Genomic DNA, 24,188 nt, shown 5'->3' on the forward strand with positions numbered 1-24,188 from the left:
ATTTGATAGCTGGAGGATTTTTAACCCACAGGGGAGAGCCTATTCATTTCACTCAAATGTTCACAATGTGTACACACGAATCGATTATTTAATGATGGATGCAAAATTATTGCCCTATACTAGTGAAGTAAAATATCATAATATAGCTATTTCAGACCACGCCCCCCTTTCTCTAGATTTACATTTAGATCATTTGAACCAAACTGAAAGAACATGGAAATTAGACCCACAACTGTTGAGGGAGCCAGAATTCTGTAAGTTTGTCAGAGAGCAGATTACATTTTTCTTTGAAATGAATGACCTTCCGGGAACGTCTCCTTCAATACTGTGGGAAACTATGAAAGCCTATGTAAGGGGAGGTATTATATCTTTTCGAGCAGCAAGGAGGAAAAGGAATCGTGCAGAGTTGGTGGATTTAAAGCAACAAATTAGGCGTCTGGACAAGGATAACGCTACACACCCCTCTACAGAAACTCATAAGAAAATTCTTTCACTGAGATACAAATATAATCAATTATTGTCAGACCACATTACTAGAGCTTTCATTTTTACTCAACAGAAATATTTTGAATTTGGGGAAAAACCTAATAAATTATTGGCTAGACAATTAAGGAAAATGGAAAATGATCGTACAATTATCAAAATTAAATCAGAAAATGGGGAAATTTTAACCTCACACAAAGACATTAATCACAGATTTAAACAGTTTTATGAATCATTGTATTCATCCAATGCTGTAAAAGATGATTTAATTATACAGAAGTTTTTAGATAGTTGTAATCTCCAAACTTTAACTCAGGAAGACAAGAGCTGTCTTAATGCAAATATCTCATGCATAGATATTCAGGTTGCTATCAAATCACTGAAAAGTGGGAAAACGGCTGGTCCTGATGGATATTCTGGGGAATTTTATAAAGAATTTAGTGACCTTTTATCACCTTATTTGCTAAAAATGTACACCCAAGCAAACTCAGATAATATCCTACCGCCTACTATGAGAGAAGTCACTATAATACTAGATAGATAGATAGATAGATAGATAGATAGATAGATAGATAGAATTTATTGTCATTGAACAGAATTCAACGAAATTTCCATTGCAGCTCCCGTGCAAAAGGTCAAATATATACAGTATAAATAAGCAAACACACAATAATAATAATAACAATATATACAACTAAATTAACAAAAGGCACTCAACCACACCAAAGAAGTAGCAGCAGGTCCAATTATGGCAAAGTACAGATAATGTGACAGTGCAAAGTGCAGAACAATATGGCCGTGTGGGGGTGGGGGATATGTATGTGTGACTGCGAGGTTATGATATGTGTGGGAGGGGGGGACGGCAGGGAGTAATGGCTCTGACGGCTGTGGGGAAGAAACTGTTTCTCAGTCTATTTGTTGTAGTCCATATATTCCTGTACCGCTTGCCTGATGGCAGCGGCACAAACAGTCTGTGGCCCGGGTGGCTGGAATCCATGGCTATGGATCCAGCTCTCTTCTTGACCCGGTCTGTGTAAATGGAGTCCAGGTCTGTGAGGGGGCATCCCACAATGCCTTGTGCTGTTCTCACCACCCGTGTCAGTTGTTTCCTCTCCAGTGCTGTGCAGCTACCATACCACACAGTCATGTTGAGGCAGAGGATGCTCTCGATCATCGCCCTGTAAAAGTTCACGAGCAGCCGTGAGGAAAGTCCAGCCCGTCTCAGTTTCCTGAGGAAGAAGAGCCTTTGTTGTGCTTTCTTCACCAGGTGGGAGGTGTTTGTGTTCCAGGAGAGGTCAGAAGTGATGTGGAGGCCCAGGAACTTGATGTTGTCCACACGTTCCACCACTTCTCCATCTATGAGAAGGGGAGTGTGATCCGTCCTCCTGGACCTTCTGTAATCCACAATGACCTCCTTGGTCTTCCCTGTGTTCAGCACCAAGTTGTTGGCTGAACACCACTGAGTGAGCTGCAGAATCTCCTCTCTGTAGTGGGTCTCGTTGTTGTCTGAAATGAGACCCACTACTGTTGTGTCGTCCGCGTACTTCACGACTGTGTTGGTGGGGTGGATGACCACGCAGTCGTGTGTAAACAGGGTGAAGAGAGCTGGGCTGAGCACACAGCCCTGCGGCGTGCCTGTGTTGAGGACCAGTGGGGATGATGTTGAGCCACTTATTCTCACCACCTGAGGCCTGTTGGTGAGGAAGTCTCTGATCCAGTGGCACAGTGAAGCGGGCAGCCCCACCTCGAGTAGCTTCAGCACCAGCTTGTCTGGGATGACGGTATTAAATGCTGAGCTGAAGTCTACAAATAGCATCCTGACGTAGGTGTTGGGATGCTGCAGATGGGTCAGGGCTGTGTGCAGAGTGATGGAGACAGCATCCTCTGTTGACCGGTTCGCTCTGTAGGCGAACTGAAGGCTGTCCAGGTTTGCGGGGATGAAGTCTCTGATGTACCTCAGAAGAATCCTCTCAAAGCACTTCATGATCACCGGGGTCAGAGCGACGGGCCGGTAATCGTTCAGGCTGGTGATGGACCTCTTCTTCGGTACAGGGATGATGGTGGAAGACTTGAGGCACTCAGGAACCATGGCGAGCTGCAGGGACAGATTGAAAATGTCCAGAAACACTCCTGCCAGCTGGTCGGCGCAGGTTTTCAGCGTCTGGCCTGACACCTTGTCCGGTCCTGGAGCTTTGTGGGTGTTGATCCTCCTCAGGGTGGACGTCACCTGATGCTTCTGCAGGACGAGAGGCTGGTGCTGCTCTTCCAGTTGGGGTAGATGTGCGGCTTCTCTGCTGCCCGCCGTGTCAAAGCGGGCAAAGAAACTGTTTAAGGTGTCAGGCAGGGTGGGGTCGCGGCTGGTCAGCTGAGTGCTGTGTTTGTAGTCCGTCATGGTTCTAATGCCTCTCCACATGCTTCGGGGGTTGTTGTTGATGAAATGTTCCTCAATCTGCTGTTTGTACTGGAGCTTGGCCTGCTTAATACCTTTTTTCAGTTCCGACCGGGCCCTGCTATAAGCCAACCTGTCTCCAGACCTGTAGGCAGCATCCCGGGCTTTCAGCAGGGCCCGTACTGTGCTGTCCAGCCATGGTTTCTGGTTTGGAAACACTTTTATGGTCTTAACAGGGAGGACAGCGTCGGTGCAGAACTGAACATAGGACAGAACGGACGATGAGTATTCCTCCAAGTCTGCGCCGTCCCTGAACACACTCCAGTCTGTATGCTCAAAGCAGTCCTGAAGTGCAGAGGAGGCCTCCTCAGTCCAGACCTGAACTATTCTGGTGGTCGGCTTAGTTCTGCAGGCCAGAGGCTTGTAGACAGGAATCAGCTCCACTGAGATGTGGTCAGACATACCCAGATGTGGAGCTGCTACAGCCTTGTAGGCTCCGGGGATATTGCAGTAGACCTGGTCCAAAATGTTATTGTCTCTGGTGGGAAAGTTTATGGATTTGTGGAATTTGGGAAACACAGCCTTCAGTTCCACGTGATTGAAGTCACGGCCGCCTCCGGGTTGGAGTTCATCTGCACGCTGATCAGGCAGTACAGCTCCTCTAATGCTAGCTTAGCATTAGCCCTCGGTGGTATGTAGACGGCCACGATCACAATGGACGAGAGTTCTCTCACCAACTTGAAGGGTCTGCATTTCACCGCCAGATATTCCAAGTCAGGAGAGCAGAATGTTCCGACAGAGTGTGTGGCTGTACACCAGGCATTGTGTACATACAATGCCAAACCTCCGCCTCTGCCCTTACCCGAAGCTGCAGTCCGATCCGCCCGGAACAGAGCGCGCCCCGTTATCTCCACCGCTGCGTCCGGGATGTTGTCATCCAGCCAGGTCTCTGTGACAACAGTCACACAGCTGTCCATCCGGCGAGAAGTAATCCGGAGTCGCATCTCGTCGATTTTGTTGACGAGGGACCTGGCATTGGCGAGGAAGAGGCTGGGGAGGGCCGGTTTATGAGGGCTAGCTTGTAGCCTAGCACGCACGCCGGCTCTCTTACCCCTCTTTTGTTTGCGCTGCCTCCTCCGTCGCCTTGGCAGCAGGGGGGGAATGATCATAGTCCCAGGTGTTCGTAGCAGCTCTGGAGGAATAAAGTCCAGCTTGGTGGGTGTGTGAAGTCCAAACTGTGTTCCTATGTCCCACAGTTCTAATCTGCTGTAAGTTGTAACGGCTTCCAGTAGTGTGTTGAGCGAAGACATCAATAAAAACAGGCTAAAAAAAACGAAAACACGGGAGCTCCGAGCCGCAGCGTCTACACGCGCCGCCATACCAAAAAAGGATAAGGATCCTGAGGAAGTAGGTAATTACAGGCCAATATCACTGTTAACCTATGATCAAAAGATACTAGCCAAAATTCTAGCTAATAGATTGACTTTATTAATGGATAAATTAATTCATCCCGATCAGACGGGTTTTATACCAAACAGACACTCTCTTTAATTTGTGACGTCTTTATAATGTGATCTACTCTCGGAGGGAAGAAACTTCTGATTTGGCTGTTCTTTCCCTCGACGCAGAAAAGGCCTTTGACCAAATAGAATGGCCCTACCTTTGTGCAACCCTGAGAAGATATGATCTTGGTGAACACTTTGAAAAATGGTTAAAAATCCTTTATCATAAACCTTGTGCTAGAATTGTCACTAATAAGACACTATCTCCTGCATTTCAATTACATAGGGGCACCAGACAGGGCTGCTCGCTCTCACCCTTACTTTTTGCCTTAGCCCTAGAACCCCTTGCACAATCAATTCGTGCTAACCCCCTTATACAGGGATACAATACCAAAGGGACTACAAATAAAATTTCCTTATATGCGGATGATGTCCTACTGTTCATAACCAATCTTCAGTGTACTATACCAAAGCTCCTAGATACAATCTCTCAGTTTGGCAGGTTTTCGGGTTATAGGATCAACTGGTTTAAGAGTGAACTGTTTCCAGTTAAGCTCAAAGACTCTTCGATCTTGGAAAGTATGCCATTTAGAATTGCTAATAATAAGTTCACCTACCTTGGAATAGAGATTACTAGGGACTTTAATTCACTTTATGGAGCTAATTTCTCCCCCCTTGTGGTGAAGCTACAAAATAACATTCAGTTTTGGAAATCTCTCCCCATTTCCCTGATGGGAAGAATCAATGCAATAAAAATGGTTTTTCTCCCTCAGATCCTTTATCTGTTTCAAAATATTCCCATCTTTTTACCTAAGAAATTTTTTAAGAAACTTGATTCTATAATCGTTCCATTTCTATGGGACTATAAAACGCACAGAATTAGCAAAGCTCACCTTTGCAAGGCTAAATTGGAGGGTGGACTGGCCCTCCCAAATTTTTCATTTTATTATTACTCTTGTACTCTTCGCATTATTACAATTTGGCTAGATCGCAATTTTACACAATCCAATTGGATCACAATGGAAAAGGAAGACTGCAGCCCTCATGAAATTAGTGCTCTTATTCTGTCACCCACAAGTATAGATAACTTGGCATACAACAATAACCGCATCATCCACAGTACTATACGTATTTGGAAACAAATAAAATCCCAGTTTGGTATTGAATCTATATTTACCTTATTACCAATAGCAAGGAATCCCTCATTTGTCCCTTCCACTTTAGATTCAAGTTATACACAATGGAAAGATTTAGGCATCAGGACTATTGGCAGGGCTGGATTTAGGAGGATGGGGGCCCCTGGGCTAGAGTCAAAATATATATATATATATATATTTTTTTTTTGTATGTGTTTGTTTTGTTTTAGAGGATAAGCAGAAAATGACCGAACAGTAAGTTTTGACAACGTACAACTTTAATAAGCCAGTTGTCACAAACTACAAACAACTCTGAACTCTTTTCTAGAAAGAGTGGGGTTGAAACTAGGATATGATGCTTGCATCACAAAATAAAATCACTGAATAGTTATTGTTGCTTGGACTTCAACACAAACTATAAAACAGATTGAGTGCAAGAAAGTGCAATGCTCAAATATACTTTTACAAAGCAAAGCGAGTAAAACAATATTTATACAAATATCCCCAGCATTTACAAGTCCATATAAGTACAAGTGGAATATATCAAAACTCAAACTTTCTTTGGTTTTAAAGTTCTTGGTAAGCGGGGGATAATGATGTTTCTGCTCCATCTCCGCTAACAGGTTTAAAAAAGCCTGTCAGTTTAGGCATTTTGTTTGTCGCCTCTTTGGCGCGATGCTCTTTTACTTTTCTCTTCCTTCTTTTCTGCGCTCCGCTGTCATATTTTCTGTTGTCCGCCATTGTAAAATAATATTCCCTTGACGCTCCTCCTCCCCAATGCGTAAGATGCGTCAAAAGTGGACCAATAACAAGCAAGCATTCAACATGGACGTTTGCCAGAACAAATTGGAACATTTTTCATCGGTGCTGTCAAAATCATCGTAGTCATTGATTAAATTCTGACACTATCCATTCACAAAAATATAAAACATCCTTCGGGGGCCCCCGAAATGCCGGGGCCCCGGGCTGCAGCCCCGGTAAGCCCCTGCTAAAATCGTGCCCAGACTATTGGTGACCTGTTGGTGGGTGGTAATTTTGCCTCTTTCTTTCAACTTCAAGCCAAATTTGGTCTCCATAAACATAGTCATTTTAGATACCTACAGGTCAGAGCATATGTCTTGTCATATGGCTTAGCAAACCCATAGAATATATAAATACCTTCTCTGCGACTTGTAACTCAAGACCCAAAAACCTAACCTGGGCAAACTTTAAGAATAAGTTATTAAAATGAGGAGAACGACCATTAACGGGTGTGGTCTGTGGGACTTAATTTAACTCAGGCAGCTAGTATTTTAATCCACAGAAGGCAACAGGTATGCCCATCTGGATGAAAGTTGCCAGACCCAAGCAAATATTCTCCAGTGAATCCAGCTGAGATGCTTTGAGTGAGCTTGGCCCTTAGGCTGCAGCTGGATGAAGCATAGACTCTCCTCCTGAAAAAAGTGCTGAGTTTAACACCTATCCTGACAAAATCCTTTGGTCTTCCCTTCTAACAGCGGTTTTGTAGCTGTACTGGTTCCAATAATCCACGTCTCATACTGATGATTTGTTTCTTTATTCCAACGTAGAACCACTAAACGCAGTGAAAAATATAATAAAACATACAATGTATCTTAGTTTAACAATGTTACTTATAACATTACCATGTTCGCCAGTAAAAAAATATTTGCAGATTTAAAAGGGTGCCTCCATGCTGCGCTCAGGTTTATATTACTTTCAGTCCACTTCAGGTTTGCTGTTACATCAAATTATTTTATCTTAAATCTACATAAATTAGAAGAGACATCTTGCAGACAACTGACATACTTTTAAATAGTAACCATGTTTGACCACAGATAAACAGTCTTGCGAACTTCTAGGTAACCATGGCAATAATAAACAAATGCCAAAAGTGCTCGTGACAAGTGTAGTTTTTCTCTATTTAGAAAAACTACACAGAATGAAAAACGTTAGCTTAGCTAAGAAGATAACAATCAGAGTAGTTAATCGAGTCAATTTAAATACAAAGTAAATATTTCTCGGTTGTTTAGTTTCACCGTGGAAATGCACAGTACTTGCTACAAAGAAATTTTGCATGCAAGATTAAGTTATTATTTTCTTTAATTCTCTTAACTGTGAAAGGTTAAGACTGTGGGTCTAGATCAGAGGTGGGCAATCCTGGTCCTCGAGGGCCGGTGTCCTGCATCTCTTAGATGCACTGTCTCCCTGGTCCAACACACTTGAATCCAACAGCTGAATCACCTCCTAAGCTAAATCATTGTTCTGCACTAATCAGTCCAATTTTGCACAACTGCACTGTGGCACACTTGCTGTACATATATTTACATATACATATCTGCATTTTTTGAATCTTTGCAAGGACTGCTCTAAGTTGCTTTTTATATTAACAGCATTTTATATTTTATTTTTTATTTTATCTATAACTACGACTCAGTGGTAGTTGTTATTGTGTCTTGTCTCTGTGCTGTAACTGCGAAGTAATTTCCCTGCTGGGATGAATAAAGTACTTCTATTCTATTCTAAGTGCAGTCAAGTTCTCCAGAGTCCTGCTAATGACCTCATTATTTGACTCAGGTGTGTTTAAGTAGATCTAAAAGTTGCAGGAGACCTGCCCTCGAGGCCTGTAGTTGCCCACCCCTGGTCTAGATGGTACTGTAAAACGGTTGAAACAAGTCCACACAGCACATGAATTAGGGATTGTTCACTGCACTGCCACTTTCAAGATGGGGGCGACATAACGTAGGGTTCAGTCTACCCATTCATGTCTATGGTCCAATCAGCGATTTCTCAGGTCTCCCACTGGGAAGTGGGACATACCTCATCCGTTTTGTTAATGTTGCTACGTTTTTGTAATTGTGCTTCGTTAATGTTGTGTTTTTCAATTTGTTGAAGTGGTTTGCACCTCAGGGCCACTGTATTTACAGACATTAGGTGTGTAGCACTACAACATCTCACTATGTTAAAGTTCCACAATTTCCTTTTAAAGTAAAGTCTGTCTCGAAGCACCACCATGACAGCAGCAGATTACATTTGCAAAACTGTCACCCAAACTCTGAACATGGTCAGAGTGGAATGGGCCTAGAGTCAAACAAGCATGAAATCTGAAAAATGTTGACCAGTTAAACCTGGACTGAAATATTCTACTCTGACCACAGATTCTTTGAACCAATTTGTGATTTATAAAAAAATAAGAAATGGGGATTTTTCCTTTTCTCCCAATATATGGCCAAAATCTAGACTCATGCTTGCAAAGTCAAAGTCATCTTTGAGTATATGATGTATGTAGTTGTCAACATTTATTGTAATATGTTTGACATGAAAATATTTACATTGTTAATCCACAGTCCTAAAAATTCATGATGGAGTTTTTAGTTGTTTTAAATGAAGTCAAGGAAAACAGAAGTAGGATGTCTTTTATTAGCACACCACAACTTCTGCTTGGGGTGGATGTTTAGAATGTGCCATATATTAATTCAGTGTTATTTAAAATATGACACAGTCAAATCAGTTTATCTATATATTAAAAAAAAACAAGTCACTTGTAAAAAAAGAAAAACTAAGTCAATCCAGTCCAGTCATACATACATTTCAATTGATCCCAACTATACAACAGTGCAATTACATTGTGTTTTCTATCCAAAGAAATCCAGCAGATTACAAAAAGTCACTGATTTGGAGGATTTCCTCCTTCTTTAGCAGCAGTGAATGACTGCTTGTAACTTTGACATTGACTTTGCAAGAACTTCTCACAGTGTTTTCACTTGCATGTTTGGACAGCATGAAGGAACCGCCATCAGAACCTGACTCAGTGTGAGAGACCATCTCCCACGACTGATTAGAGTTTTGACAATAAAGAGTGATCACAAAAGCAGGAGCACTGAACCAGGATTATTTTCTATGCTAGAGAAAAGTAAAAAGGTAAAGGCAGTAGTAGTTCCTTTAGTGAAGCTCTATTTCTTAGCAACTTCTTTCTCACATAAAGTGTGACATCACCACTGCTCCTACTATTAAAAAAAGAGTAAAAAGTATTCAGTATATATTATTCTTACATTTTCTGATATTCTCTTAAAGAGAATCAATCAAAACTTTCCAAAATAATTAGAAATTGGCCTCAGCATTCTGTTTGGTACATGTCTTCAAAAAACAGACACCTTTATGAGTGTCCTGCGATGGACTGGTGACCTGCCCCATGTGAACTCCGCCTGTCACCTGCTGACTGCTTGAGATAAGCACCAGCACCTGTCTAAACTCTACATGGATACGCGTTTTAGATAATGGATGGATGGACCTTTACTAGTTGCTGGGGTGAAGAACAATTATGTGGTGAAAACTGATCTAGGACTGGAAAGACCCAAACTGACTGCAGGGAATCTGGGATTGTCACAGCTGCCGCTGAACTGTGACCACTCACACCTGATCATCATCACCCTGATCTCCAGCTGCTGCCATATAAGAACAGATCTTCCTCCTGCACTGCGTCAGATTGTTATGAAACCCTTAGCCTTAACACCTTCAGGCCTGCTGTAGCTACTTGAGCAATTTTCCCGGTTACTAAGCTGTCTCTTTCCTTCTGTCCAGTTGCCCTTCCTGTCCCCGATCCTGACCTACTCCACTGGATTTGGACCTCCTGGCTTTTGACCCTCCATCTTTCTGACCCTGAAATCTGGAACCTGTTGACCTGGATTTGGATTCCCTGGCTCTGACCCTGGCCTGCCCAACTGTGAAAAAGCCGATTCCTCAATAAACACCTGTTCTGAATTCACTGCTCAGACCCTGCGTCCATCAGTGCTGGATTGTGTCAGGGATGATGCTTGTATGAGCAACAATAATAGAAGTGTGAATGCTGTCAATAACAGGAAGCGCAGGATTTATGTGATCTATTTTTTACTGTTCCTGACTGATTTCAAAACTATAAATTTCCACATTGTGCATTTGTTTGTAGCTTGGTGTCTTTTGGAATTGTCTGAAGCCATACAAAAAATACAACAGGTGACTTATTTGCATTTTGAAAGAAAATACTGTATATCTACAGTAAATCTATGTTATGATTAGCATCAGCAAGACATTAACAGAGCACTCATTGATGGATGCATTAAAGATACCAAGCCTAATGAGAACTTACGTCCCATTCTTGTAGCAACACTCTGACAGCTTCAGGAGAAATGAAGAGTCTCTTTGAGATGCAGAGCTTGGCCGTGATCTGTCCCAATAGATCCAGAACTGTGTGCCGGTACTCTTTGTATTCCAGCTTGATCCCATGGTACTTAGCAGTCACTCTCACATTGGTGAATCTGATGTTGTGAAAAAAACGTACCAGGGAAATTTTTTTACAATAAAGCAGATCAATTTATTGGTTTATTAATAGTCTGTGCTAAAGGGATATATTATAGTTTACATAATAATGTAATATTAGTACATTAGTGTATTATTATAGAGGTTCTCAAAAGTCCATGTTCCCCTTGTCAAAAATCTCTCTTTTATCCCTCTCCCCTTCATCCCTCATCCATTCATCAATAAATCTTTAAATGCATATCTTTGTGGAGTGGTCCTTGCTAGTGAAATGGAGTTAATGTGTAAACTCAATTTCGGGGGCTGGGCCACACCCAAACCACACCTCCAATTTTCCAGGTGACCTATTTATACTCTGCTCACCCACTCAACTCAGTCTGTTGCTTTTCCATCAAACCCACCCTCCCTTACCCTTTACCTCTTTTATTTAATTTGTCTTCATTCATAACCACGCTTTGCTTTTCTTTTTGGTGCAGGTTTCGTCTGGGGGATCCTATGTTGGCTGGGGGAAAAATAAGAGGAACCGTTTCTCGAAGACCACACCACCACGCAGAGTCTTCACATCCTAAACCCTCAATCATTCTCCCCAGATGGCCAAATCATCCCTCCTTCCCTTCATCTCTCTCTTTTTCATCCCTCATCCATTCATCAATAAATCTTTAAACGCATATCTTTGTGGCGTGGTCCTTGCTAGTGCAGTGGAGTGTTGTCATTCGTTATGGAAAAGAATGGGTGACCATGGATGTTGGTTTTTTTTGCAAAGCCAACACTCATAGAGGGATGATTAAAAGTATCTTCAATTGGGTCACACAGGGACGTGATATCCTACAGTCTGTGCTGTAAAGAACGAATTGACTGAAAAGGAACTGTAGCTCCAAGGAAGTGTGAAGGTGGCACTCAGTTCACCCAGGTGTTATGCACAGCTGAATGGTTGCCACAGAGATTAAAGGATTTCCCAATCATGCATGAAAAATCAAGGCAGCATTCATGTTTTTTGATGAGGCAACAAAATTATGACATGATGTTACGCTCAGAAAAGTTGGTTTTTACATAATACTGCCCCTTTAAAGCATGCAAATTAGAATATGTCAGAAAAATTCCTTAATTGAATTAGATTAAAGACTGACAATGAATCAAAATTATTGTATCAGATATGTCACATGATATGAGAGCAAAAGTTGTAAAACTATTTCTAAACATCTCAATCTTCATGTTATAAATACCTGGCATTTTAACAAGGGGTGTACACTTTTAAGACCTACTGTAACTTTCAAAATGTGCACATGAATGTCAATGAACCTCCTCTTTAGTTCTTCAATCTTGTCTGATGGAACCATCATGTTTCCAAAGTCATCCAGGTTTTGGAAGGACTGGAAGATTTTCAATTGCTGTGGCATCTCCTCTAAACAAATCTGCAAAGACAGGAAAACACTCACACATATGTACAGATCTCTCTCTCTCTCTTTGAGTGAATGGAATAGAGACAGGAGTGTTAGAATGAGTGAATTTTTGGGGGGTCTTTCTCTACCTTTTGCTGCAAAGTGTTTTGAACACATTTCTTTGCACATAGTTGATCGACCTTAGTTTAGTTTGATTGCTCTAGCCTGGCCTGGTAGTTTTTGCAGTAGACTTGATTTGGCATTATGCCCATTGTAGAGGGTGGAGCGGAGTTTGAAAAGCTGACACATTGGCATGCTGTCAATCTCATACCAATGATTAGCTGTTCAGCAGAGAAGGCTACTGTAGCTGTAGGAGGAGTGGTGGGTTGTGATAGTGTGAATGGAGTGATTGTTATCTTTACTAATAGTACATCTAAGTGAATGATTTGATAGAGTCATCATCATTTATGACTGGTTCTTCCTCTGGTTAGTCCAGCCAAAAATATTATCATCTTAAATGTGCCCCTGTTTATTAAAAATTATCTTCTAGTCAAGTATTTGTCTCGGTAAGACCAGCTAGCTTCACCCATAAAGATGGTGCTTTTGGGTTGCAAATCTGTGCTCCTTGGACATGTGGTGTGACCCAGAAGACAGGTATTTAGGATCCTTAAGAACACAGCTAATGAGCTTAACTTATCTTTTAATTTCAAAATAGATGGGTTTAATTATATGGTTTTTGCCTCTTCTGAGAACATGAAATGTTTTGGTTGTGGAGAATGACATGTAATTCATTCCTGCCCAGAAAAGCTCAAGAAAATCTCTGCATCATTCACCAGCTTATACACAGCTGGTGAATGATGCAATTGAGGGGCGGGTGCCAACTGCAACACTCTGTGAGCAGGTGTTAGGCTGCTGGGGGCATAGGCGGCTCCACTGCAGCGACTCCACCAGCAGCTCTGCTGGCACTGAGGCGGGCTGCGATTCCACTGTTTATTCTAGTGTCGTTGGTGAGAATCCTGCTGCTGATGGGACTATGGACCGTGGAGGCACTGCTGTTGTGGTTGCAGAGCAACAACCCTCTAGGATGCAATCTTTTATAAACTGTGATCATTCTAATGACAATGATAATCCAAGAGAAATTGATATAACAGACAGGGATATAAATAAGGACCAATTTGTGAATTGTTTGATGCCAATTCAGGGTAACAAAAAAACCGATGAAGTTGAGGATGACAGCAGGTTTGATGAAGATTTTTAAAAACTGTCCTAGAAAATGAAAAGTTCAACTTTTTTAGGAACTAAGAGGGCAAATAAAGCAGGAGAGAGTGGTTGTGAGTCTGAAAATTACCTGTCTTTGAGCCAGGATCAGCAGAATCTGCATTCTCCTGCTTACTTCTTAATTTCTTACCGTAAGAGGTTTGTTTTCAATAAACAGACTTATAATCTCAGGGTTTGACAAAGAAAACTGGAAACTTTGTTGCTGTGTTAACAGATCAAACAATCTATCACTCGACAAAACTGAAACTTGAAAGTCAGAACCCAAACACTTACTGCTGATGAAGATGTTTAGACATATATTCTGTACATCCCTGTTATTCTGTGCCTCTATGTCTGCCTTTAATATAGGCACATTAAATTTGAATGGTGCCAGAGATGAAGTAAAAGGAGCTGCTTTTTTCAAGACTATAGTTTTAAAAATGTATATAACATAGGTTCAAGAAACCTGCTGATAATGAACGTGATTAGAAGAAGGGATGTGGGGAAGAGACAGAGGTGAAAGGGGCTTGGTATTGCCATCTCATATGTGCAGTTGTAGTGGAGGTGTGGGGATGGTGTTTTCTAAGAATTTCTTGCCTATTTCTTGTTAAGCAGAGGAAATAATTTAGGACGGGTTACTGAAAGATAAAGCCAAATATGAAATTGAGTTCTGGACAGAATGACTCTGTGGAATATTTTATGTGACGCCGTCAAAGATTGTAGTGAAAATGAATATTTGTTTTTGTGTGGAGATTTTAATTGGACTGAAAATAGATTATTATATCTACTAGATAGGAACCATTAAGAATCTCATTCTGAATCCTCTCAAAGGCTTACACAGCTGATTACAGCTGCTGACCTTTCACATGTGTGCAGAGTTTTCAACAGAAATTAGAGAGAGCACAGAGTCATTCTAAAGACAATCTTTTATTCCTGGCATTGTTGGATCATATATATTTGTTTAAACATTATTTGAATATTAGAAATTGCCAAATAATCCCTGTTGTGGTTTTTCTGATCATTGTCTGGCTTGTTGTTCTGTATATATTAAAAATGTTCATATATGAGGTACCTGCTGGCGTTTTAATATAGGTCTTTTAAATGATAGCGCTTTTAGAACAGCTTTTGGATATTTTTGGGTTCATCACAAACCATCCAAATCAAAATTTTCTTGTGTCCAATAGTGGTGGGATTATGGTAAATGTTAAATCAAGTAGTTGTGTCAACAGTTCACCCCTAATGTCACTAAGGACATGACCAGATCTATGAGGAACTTGGAAGGTAGAACTGCAGGGTTTAACAGCACCTACAGGAAACCAAGGGTTTTCAAATTTCCTCAAATCTAAAAAGGCTTCTGTTCACCTCAGGAGCCAAAGGAGCATTGATCAGATCATGTTTCCTGAGTATAACAGAGATGGATGCTCCGTCTCACTTCTTTGGACTGGAAAAAAGAATGGGGAAAGAAAGATTGTTCACTCTCTAAAGTCTGATTGTGGTTATGCGATCTTGGACTTTTCTGATGTGAGCGATGGTTTCTTCGAAGGACTTCTTGAAGTGGACGCTATAGTTAATCAAAAACTGGAGGCTCAGCTTAATCTACATAAATTACATACTGCTTTGATGAGCCTAAAGAGTGGTATATCCATTACCAATTAATAGGTATTCCTGTTAATTTTTACAAGTCCTGATGGTCCGTGATAGGTGAGGATTTGCTGCATCATCTGCAGAGAAGTTGGCTGCTTCCGAGCTGCAGAAGAGCAGTCATTACTCTGCTCCCAAAGAAGGGAGATTTACTAGATTTAAAGAACTGGTGACCTGTTTCTTTGCTCTGCATGAACTACAAGATCTTTTCCAAAGTCCTGGGTGCCAGGAGATGATGGCTTCAGTCATTCATGGACACCAGATATATCGTTGTCTGGCAGGCTGATAAGTGAATATGACTTTAGTCAGAGATGTTTTGGAAATCTGCAGCTCATGGGCAGCTATTGGTCTTATTGCTATAGATGAAGAAAAAGTGACTGGGTTGAACGCTAATATTTGTGACAAACTTTGACTGCTTTTGGTTTCAACTCAGGTTTCATGATTCAGGTTCTGTAAAGTGGCAGAGTGAGTGCGCTTGAAATGGATGGAGGCTTAAGTGCTTCATTTACTGTTTTAGGGGGAGTGATGCAAGGGTGTTCTTTGTCAGGAATTCTTTATTCCTTTGCAATTTAACCTTGGCTTCAAAAATTGAGAAAAGATCATGTTTTTCCTACTTTGTGCAATGTCTCTTTAAAGTTGTCAGTTCTCTCTCACTCTCTGTTTCTCTCTCTCCTCTAGTTGATTAGTTACCTTGAGAAGCTCCTGTTTCTCCCTTGCTTCATCGGCAGCACAGCCATGATCCTGAGAGTCACCTTGTTCTTCAGCCAGAGCTCCCTCTGTTCTCAGCAACCATCCAGCTACAGTATCCAGAGGGGCAGGAAGGCTCCTGTCTAACTCAACTTTGAATTTTCGCAGCTGGATGAAAGCAGAACATGAAGACAATTTCTTTGATGTTAAACTACAGAGGGTTACAGAGTTTTTATGATTGGTAGACCATATGTTTTAATTTTGATTTGCAAAAACCTAATTCAAATCAACGTGTCTACGTTTATGCAATGTACTTTAAATGTACAAGAAACAAAATATGTTTCTAAATTATATGAGAACCAAACAGAACCTTTTCACTGAGGCATTCCCATGCTTCCCTAAGAGACCGTTGATCCTGGCTTATGTTTGGAGTGCGTCTCATTGCTGTCAGTAAAGGCATGATGGGCCTACGCTGCTCATTAAAGGACACAAGAAAGGTCTGAAAAACCTAAAGAAAACACAAATCTCTGTTAGACACATTATTGACAAATCAACTCAAGAAAAAACACAAAGCCAAGAAAGTAAGCTATGTTCCAGAGAGCTAAACATTGCAATGATTTGCTATTATGCTATTATGGAGTCTTCATACCCCTTGAATTTTTTCACATCATGTCACTTTTAAGCTACAACATTCAGTGCATTTAAGATTACTTTATGACAAACCAATACAACGCAGTTTGGAACTGTGAAGTAGATGGAAAATCATACATGGTTTTCATGATGTTTACAAGTAATACCTTGCAAAATATGTCTAGCGAGTCATCAATATGCGATATGTAATGGTTGAAAACTTATATTTTATGTAGAGTATACATTTCTCTACCCTTTTGACACTGCTCTTCTACTTCAGTTAAACACCTCATAATACTGCACTTAATGAAAATAAACATCAATTATTAATATAAAGCCATTTTTAATCAATGGTACTAATACTGATATATCCCAATTGTGAAATGAATAGTGAAAAACTACAAAAGGTTTGAAAACTTTTCACAAGGCATATTAAACTCAGCAGTGCAGAAACTCTGGTCCAGAAACGCACATTGTATCGCTCAGAGTAGCTTTCTCCTTCTGTGGAGTCCCATCCTTCCAACAGCTCATCAAAGGCCTGGACAAGCCAGCAAGTCACTTCTTGTGCATTGCGATCAGGTGTCGCCTGGAAGCATTATAAATTACAAATATAAGGTTTCAGTTGAGGCTTCATATGAACCCTTCTAATGTCACTCACTGTTCTGAAGCAGAGGAACACATCCATACCGTACTAAAGACAGGAACAAACTAGTTTGGCAGAACTTGCGAAAAGGATCTGGTGGGGAGCAGGTGACACAGGTGGGGTTAAATACACAAGAGAGTAATCAGGGAACACGAGGGACAGCTGGTAACAATCAAGGAGTGTACTCGACAACAAAGAAATACGATTATCAGGCAAACACATACAAAAATCAATATCCTCACAGTACACCCCTTTCAAGCACCGCCAGAAATCTTGGGCCCCATGACAAAAAATTAAATTGGGCCTTCCCTTCGCAGCTGCTGTTACAATTTCTTGATTCTATCTGACTCATCAAAAGCGTCACAATTTTAAAGACTTGCAACTGCCTTGCTTTCTTTGGTCCAATTCTGATACGATCACAATGTTCACCAGTGAATTTTACATGCAACAGTCCACATACTGCATGCAAATAGGTTGCTTAAATTTTTTTATTATTGCAAAATATACATGAAGTAATCCAGACTTCTCAAAAATGCTTTATAGTTGCATTTTGTTCAAGCTGCCGAATATAACTTTAATAAAAAATATTAACGTTTTTTCATATTTGTTAAAGCTGTTGCCATGTTGTGATAGTTTGCTATGAAACGCTAATCTGTGAAAAGATCAATCTCCTCCACCTGCTCCCTGAGCTGCTACTGCTGTCTAAAGAAACACACTGTTCTGACCGTGTGTCAGAACAGTGACACACGGTCACTGTTCCGTGTGTCACGGTTGATAGTGAATGAGCACTATCAACCTCATTCACTCACTGGTACGTGTGCTAATGGAAGATTTTATAAAGATTGTTAGAATTTCTGTGAGAAATAAATAAATAGTTTTTGTTGTGTAACTGTAAAAAGAGTAGAGAGACAGGAAAAATCCCTGGAATGATGCTAACTAGCTTGTCACTGAACACTGTGTTGCTCAGTTTTTTCACTGGGAAAGGGAGGAGGGGTTATGCTGGTATTGGGGCTATAGCTACTGCTGACTGACTCATCTGTTGTTAAGTGTGGTAAAAGAGGCAGGGACAAGTTAAATACATGAATATGTTGTTAAGTTCTTTCCTTCATTCATTAGATGCTAATGAAATGGAGGCAAACAGTAGTCTGTAGCTAAGCTAACTATGCTAAATGGTTGATCATTTCACACGATCTCTTTTAGAGAAAAACTGAGTTATAAATTCACACTCTTGTCTTTTTTCTCTCTCTATCTCTTTTTGAAAATCAGACTTTATTATCCAGGGGGATGTTCAGGGCAAATATGGATGTGTGCTTTTTGGCCTGGGAATGGTAATATTTAATTTTTACTGATAACGCAATTTTAAATACATTTAATAATATGATTAATTTTGTAATTGACAGGGCCCCCAATGTTTTTCTCTTGTATATATAAGAAAAAAAAAAATTTCTGTGGGAGGGTCCGCTGTCGACCAGGAGCCCTTGGAATTGTCCTAACTTTTCCCCCCTATATGGCACCCCTGTCCCCACGCCTCTAAAAGTCCAAGCACTAAACAACTCAACCAGGGTGGGCACAGGGGCGCTGGATGGGGGGCCAGAGTCCAAAGAAAAACATCACAAAAAGAAACAAACAAAAATAAAACCAGTCCAAATAAACCACATAGTCAGAGAGGAACCTGCTGCAAAAAGTCAGGTGGGCAGCGATGTTGGAAGGGGACCCCTCATTTCAGGTCTGACAGAGAGGCCGACGTGATCCACAAAGAGTGTTGGAGGGAAGCCAGGAGGCTGCACAAACCCACGAAGAACCTCAAAGAGGCCTGCTGGAGCCACGAGGTGGACCTGAAGCACTGGCTCAGGCTCAGGGAGGCTAGCCGCCGGCTCAGGGAGGGCACTAGGAATTTCGCTAGGAGACTCGGGCAGAGCCCTGGGAAGCTCACTAGGAGACTAGGGCTAGTGCTGGGAGGTGTCGGGAAAACTGTTTCTGACGCAAAGAATTCCTTTCCCCGCTTACTGGGGCAGGGTGCCTGCTTACCGGGGTTGGACATGCGGCTGGTGCTGGAGACGGGAGAAGGATACTGCTATGTTTTACCATTGCACTAACTTGCAAGACATTTACCTTTAACTGGCTGGACAGCAATAATGTTGAATGTGCGTCTGTTCATGTCAGGGTGATTACTTTTGTCACACTTTTTGTTATTGATGTGTGCCCCATTATATTATTTTTTATTTTATTTTCAATAAAGCCAAAAAAACACATTGCTATATTTCCGCCTTTTAACCCAAAACATCACATGCAGCCATGAATTGTGGGTAATACACTTTGCTGAAGTTCCCCTGGATGCAGACTTGGCAATGGGAAGCTGACCAAGCATCCACATATGACGAGTACGGAGTGAGAATGTATTGGTTCATCTGCCTTATGTGTGATGGGATGTGGATTGTCTATTCAACTTGTTGAATATTAATAAACTGCATAAAATTCAAATGCAACTGAATAGCACATGTCAATATCATTTAAAAATTCAAGGATAAAAATACATTATGACAGAATATTTTTGACAGTGTCAGTCAAAATGATGGATGACAAAAAAGTGTAGCGCCACCTGTGGTCTGAGCGTCCACACCAAAGAAAATAAAGTCAGGATTTATAGCATTAGTTTTCTAAAAAAAAAAAGTTGGTCGCCGTCTTTAATGAAGTCAAGTACAGTGTGATGCTAACCAACCAACTGGCAGAAGTTGAAGTTTTAAGACACAGCCCTCCTTATTTGGAAATTAAAATGAGAAATGCATAGAGAAATGGGAAAAGGAATTAATAAATGAATGAATAAAAAACATAATAAATATATATAAAATAAATACTGTATATGTGACTAAATAAATATATGAATAAATTTAGATAAGGCCATTATTGCAAAAGCGATTAAATAAAGAAGCCAATTAATAATATGTTTACTTATTGATTTAATTAATTCTGACTGAATTGGGTCTCCATAAGACTCAGTAAAGGTGGCCCTTTGTCAACAATTCACCTTTTACAGAATTTCTAGGCCCAGCCAAGGTTTTGAGGGAAACTGTTTGGTGTTTTGGTTTTCAGGATCCTGACTTTGCTTTTTGTTGTGGCTCTACAAGCTGATATCCAGGTTTTGGTGGAGCAGTTGACAGCCAAGCACTAAGCTTTGTTCATTTTAATGCACCAAATAAAATGAGAGATGCAGATAAAATGCTGTCAGTCTGTTACAAAAATATTTTACAGTTCCAACTTTTTATATTTCATAAAACCAAAGAAGGGTAGACATCTCATAATTTTAAAAACATTTTCACGCTACATATTTCAAACAACTAATTTGAAAAAAACAACTGGATCAAGAACCTCATTGTTCAACTCATTTTATATCATGCTGTAGTTTAGTCCATTAGCTCATTACAGTAGTTGCCTGCCAGTCTAACTGCTATTATAAAATGTTATGGAAAATCACATGAGGGAAATAATTCAGAAACACAACTAGCAAGTCAGCTGATGCACATGTGTGCACGAAAAACAGCTGAAATTATGACAGCATGAAGGAAAAAGAGAGGCAGAGGCAGGATACAATGGTTTGTTGTACCTGTTGAAGAGGTGAAGCAGAAATAGCAGGAGTGTAGTGAACAGGCATGTTGATAGGTGAGGGGCTTTCTAGAGGAGTCAGGTACTGTGTTTAAGGGGGGAAAAGGCAAGTAGAAGAAGGAAAGAGGTGACAAGGAGGGGTTAGAACAAACTCAAAGAAAAAAATCATGTCTAAAGGGAAAATCAGTGGCATGCTAAGTATGAGAACTTTAATCAAAACACTGACCTGCATCTCATCTTCTTGGGCAGCCACATCTCTAGAGTATTGCAGGAACTGAGCGACATAGGTCATGATGGACTTCTCATCTGGGTCTCTGACATCCACATCTGCATCAACATCAGAGACCTCCATGATCAGCCTCACTACAACACCACCCTCAGAGGTTCACAACCAACTCAAAAGTATGAGGAGTTTAGTTCTGGGAACAAATATGGGGAGGGGAAGTAGATCCCTAATTTCTGAAAAATGTGGATAAATGCTGCCATGGTAATGAACCAGCAGGCAGATCAGAGGAAACAAATGAGGGACTTGTATGAGGGTCATATGAACAAATGAGAGAGTCAGCAGACTTCCTATCGTCATTCAGCTCTCCCTGAGGCTTAATGGGAACGTCTCAGAACATTTAGCAACAGTCTGAATAAGTGCTCCTGATTTATTTGGAATCAATGAGAATGTTTCCTAAATCAGTTTCTATTTAGACTCTGTACACTGTAAAATGTAATAGTATATCTTACTCTAAAAGAAAAGTGACCTTAACTCATTCCAGCTTACTCTGTTGATGTGTGTTTGATATGATTTTTCAGAGTACAGTTATTACTGCAAAGCGAACAGCAGTTCTTCATGGCCTTCCTGTGATCCTTGGAGATGAAAACACAGACTTCTTCAAGACAAGCTTTGTAAGTCATCTTTATTACATTTTTATAATTCCACACTGCAGTATGTCCCACTTAATTCTGCTCCTTATGTGACTTTGATAGCTTTAGTTTTAGTTACTGTTCTTTCACTCAGCCTGAATCAGTGCTTCTGTACTTCTTACATGATGCACTGATGAAATATCCCCAATCAGAACACTTTTAGTGGTTCTCTGCTGTCTTTTGAAAGGTTTCAGTTGTAGTTCTCTAGCATCACACCATGTGAAACCCGAATGTCATCAAGAACAAAAAAGTACAATGAATTTCACTTAGCTGATGAAGTGCAACATGTAAAATGTTATGAACTTTCCCTTCCAACATCAACACTTATTTATCACTGACACTTTTGGGAAATGCGCTCACTGTACTGTCATAGAAGGCTGATGATGAGTGGACTGCCATAGGTGGGACAGCTGTAAACTGTCGGAGAAGCAGCCGTGATGAAGAAGTGTTACATTGATATGTAATTGTGGTGTTGCTTCTATTGTTGTTAGGACTGCGAAGACCCAGACGTGTCTCACACCCCCATTGGGATTCTGACCATCATTCCTGAGGACAGGCAGGCCTCCCCTGACTCACTGCACCTCAGGTACTGCCATCATTTTGGAAGGAAGTCTTCTCATGAATGACCTTGGAAATCTTCCACATGCCACGTGCTTGCTCTTTGGACTTATTTATGCTCTGAATTTGGAGTACCCTCAACAACTGAAGTACACCTTTGACTTCATCCAAAAGGTGCTTCTCTCACTTGGACATAAATCCCTAAAACCAAAAATACAATCACTCAAAAATCTTCTGATGTAATGAGTGAATGTGAAGTGACATTATGGATCAACGTTGATACCTTTACCCTTATTGGAAAAGTGATTTTTATTTCTTGTTTGATTCTTTTTTGTTGGAAGGAGCATCACTGTACTTGCAGACTACTAAATGGTTTTATGTTAATGAGGAGAAACATTACTTCACTTCACTACTTCACTATTCACTTTATTGATGTTATGATAAATGTTAGCTCTATTATTGAGAATTGAGTTTTTGTTTCACACCAGTCAACAAAGACATTTAAGCAGGGATTCTCAAAGTTTTAAAGACTGAGGGCCACTTGAAGGATTCAATATTAGATTGAAGGCTGCCCTAGAAAAAAAGTCATGTCATTTTTTTTTTTTCTAAAAACGTCTATGGAAAACTTTGTTTCCAGGTTAGTGTGTATGTAACCACACTTGAGAACCCTGTATTTAAGGTAAACCTGTTTAATTATTAAACATTTTTGTCCATTCAAACTGTTGTCTGTTGGCTCTTCGTTTCAATAACTTAACACTTTTGGTTCATCTTACTTGAACATATCCAGGCAATTGGTTTCCTGATATTTTGCAAGTAATGTGAACGCTTAAACGTGTAAGCATAACTTATTTTTATGAGTACTGCTTAATTGACATAACTCACAAATTGAAGGAGTCATAATTGACATTTTATAGTCAACCTTACTAATGATTTTGAGTTACCTATACTCAAGTTTACTGCCATTGCATGAGTTGTCTGAATGAATATTTTACAGTTAACCCAATTAATGATTTTGAGTTAACAGCACTCAGGTTTACTGCCATTATCTGAGTGGTCTAAACATAGTTATTTATAGCTATAACACCTTAAAATGAATTAGCTACTTTACTTGGAGATTTTGAGGCAATCGGTTTCCTAACTTTTTTTAAGTAAAGTGAACTTATTACATTTTACAGTGTACAACTGGCATATACAAGGGATGAAAAACCTCTTTGAAGATTCACTGATGACACTGAAAACTGTCAGGATAAAACAAACAAATCACAAGATCATCAACATTAAAGCTGAGGCCAAAGTTATTCAAAATCAAATTTTTATGCTGAAATTTTTTACAGGTGGTGCAGACTTTTCATAGTAGTGATTCAGGTGGTTTCAGAAAGTTATAAGATACTTTCAAAAAACATTCAAAAAACAATATAGGAATGTACAGATATTAGAAAACATAATGTGTACTTTTGAATATTAAGTACTAAGTACTTCAAGTATTAGAATTTATCCACTATTGTGTAATGTTAACATGCTGCCATAGCCCTATCAACCCAGAACCTAGAACTTGAATCTCCAAAAGAATCATTTTGAGGGAGTTGGGATTTGCAACTCATCATCAAAGAATCAAAGACAAATCTTCAATAACAGTGGAAACCTAATAAAAACTGTCTAGTGAGACGTGTTTGACTGCTGTAATGGACATAGTTTTTTACTGATTATTAAGAAAGGGATACATGCATTTTTGATATCCCTTTTTTTGTTAAAATTTAAGTAAAAGAAGAATTTTCCATCCATCCACCCATTTTCTTACACCTATCCCTAGTGGGGTCAGGAGAGGTGCTGGTGCCTATCTCCAGCTAACGTTTTGGGCGAGAGGTGGTTCACCCTGGACGGGTCGCCAGTCTGTCACAGGGCAACACAGAGACAAACAATCATGCACACACACACTCACACCTACAGAGAATTTAGAGACCAATTAACCTGACAGTCATGTTTTTGGACTGTGGGAGGAAACCAGAGTACCTGGAGAGAACCCACGCATGCACAGGGAGAAACATGCAAACTCCAAGCAGAAATACCCCGGGCCGGTAA

General features: G+C 40.4%; 1 protein-coding gene across 3 annotated transcripts in view; it reads right to left on the minus strand.

Moving 5' to 3' along the window:
* Positions 1–24,188, minus strand: part of LOC102219109 — a 314,558-nt gene that overhangs the window by 235,898 nt on the left and 54,472 nt on the right. For 2 of the 3 annotated variants that reach the window (XM_023352126.1, XM_023352128.1), the window contains exons 9-15: positions 20,863–20,963; positions 20,638–20,721; positions 16,866–16,979; positions 16,134–16,271; positions 15,767–15,931; positions 12,099–12,211; positions 10,633–10,801 (exon numbers count right to left, since the gene is read on the minus strand). In XM_023352126.1, coding sequence (XP_023207894.1) covers positions 10,633–10,801; positions 12,099–12,211; positions 15,767–15,931; positions 16,134–16,271; positions 16,866–16,979; positions 20,638–20,721; positions 20,863–20,963 — 884 coding nt within the window. The remainder of the gene's footprint in view (positions 1–10,632; positions 10,802–12,098; positions 12,212–15,766; positions 15,932–16,133; positions 16,272–16,865; positions 16,980–20,637; positions 20,722–20,862; positions 20,964–24,188) is intronic. The other variant, XM_023352127.1, reaches the window with a different exon arrangement.

The sequence above is a fragment of the Xiphophorus maculatus genome, chromosome 19, assembly GCF_002775205.1.
Source record: "Xiphophorus maculatus strain JP 163 A chromosome 19, X_maculatus-5.0-male, whole genome shotgun sequence".
NCBI lineage: Eukaryota > Metazoa > Chordata > Actinopteri > Cyprinodontiformes > Poeciliidae > Xiphophorus > Xiphophorus maculatus.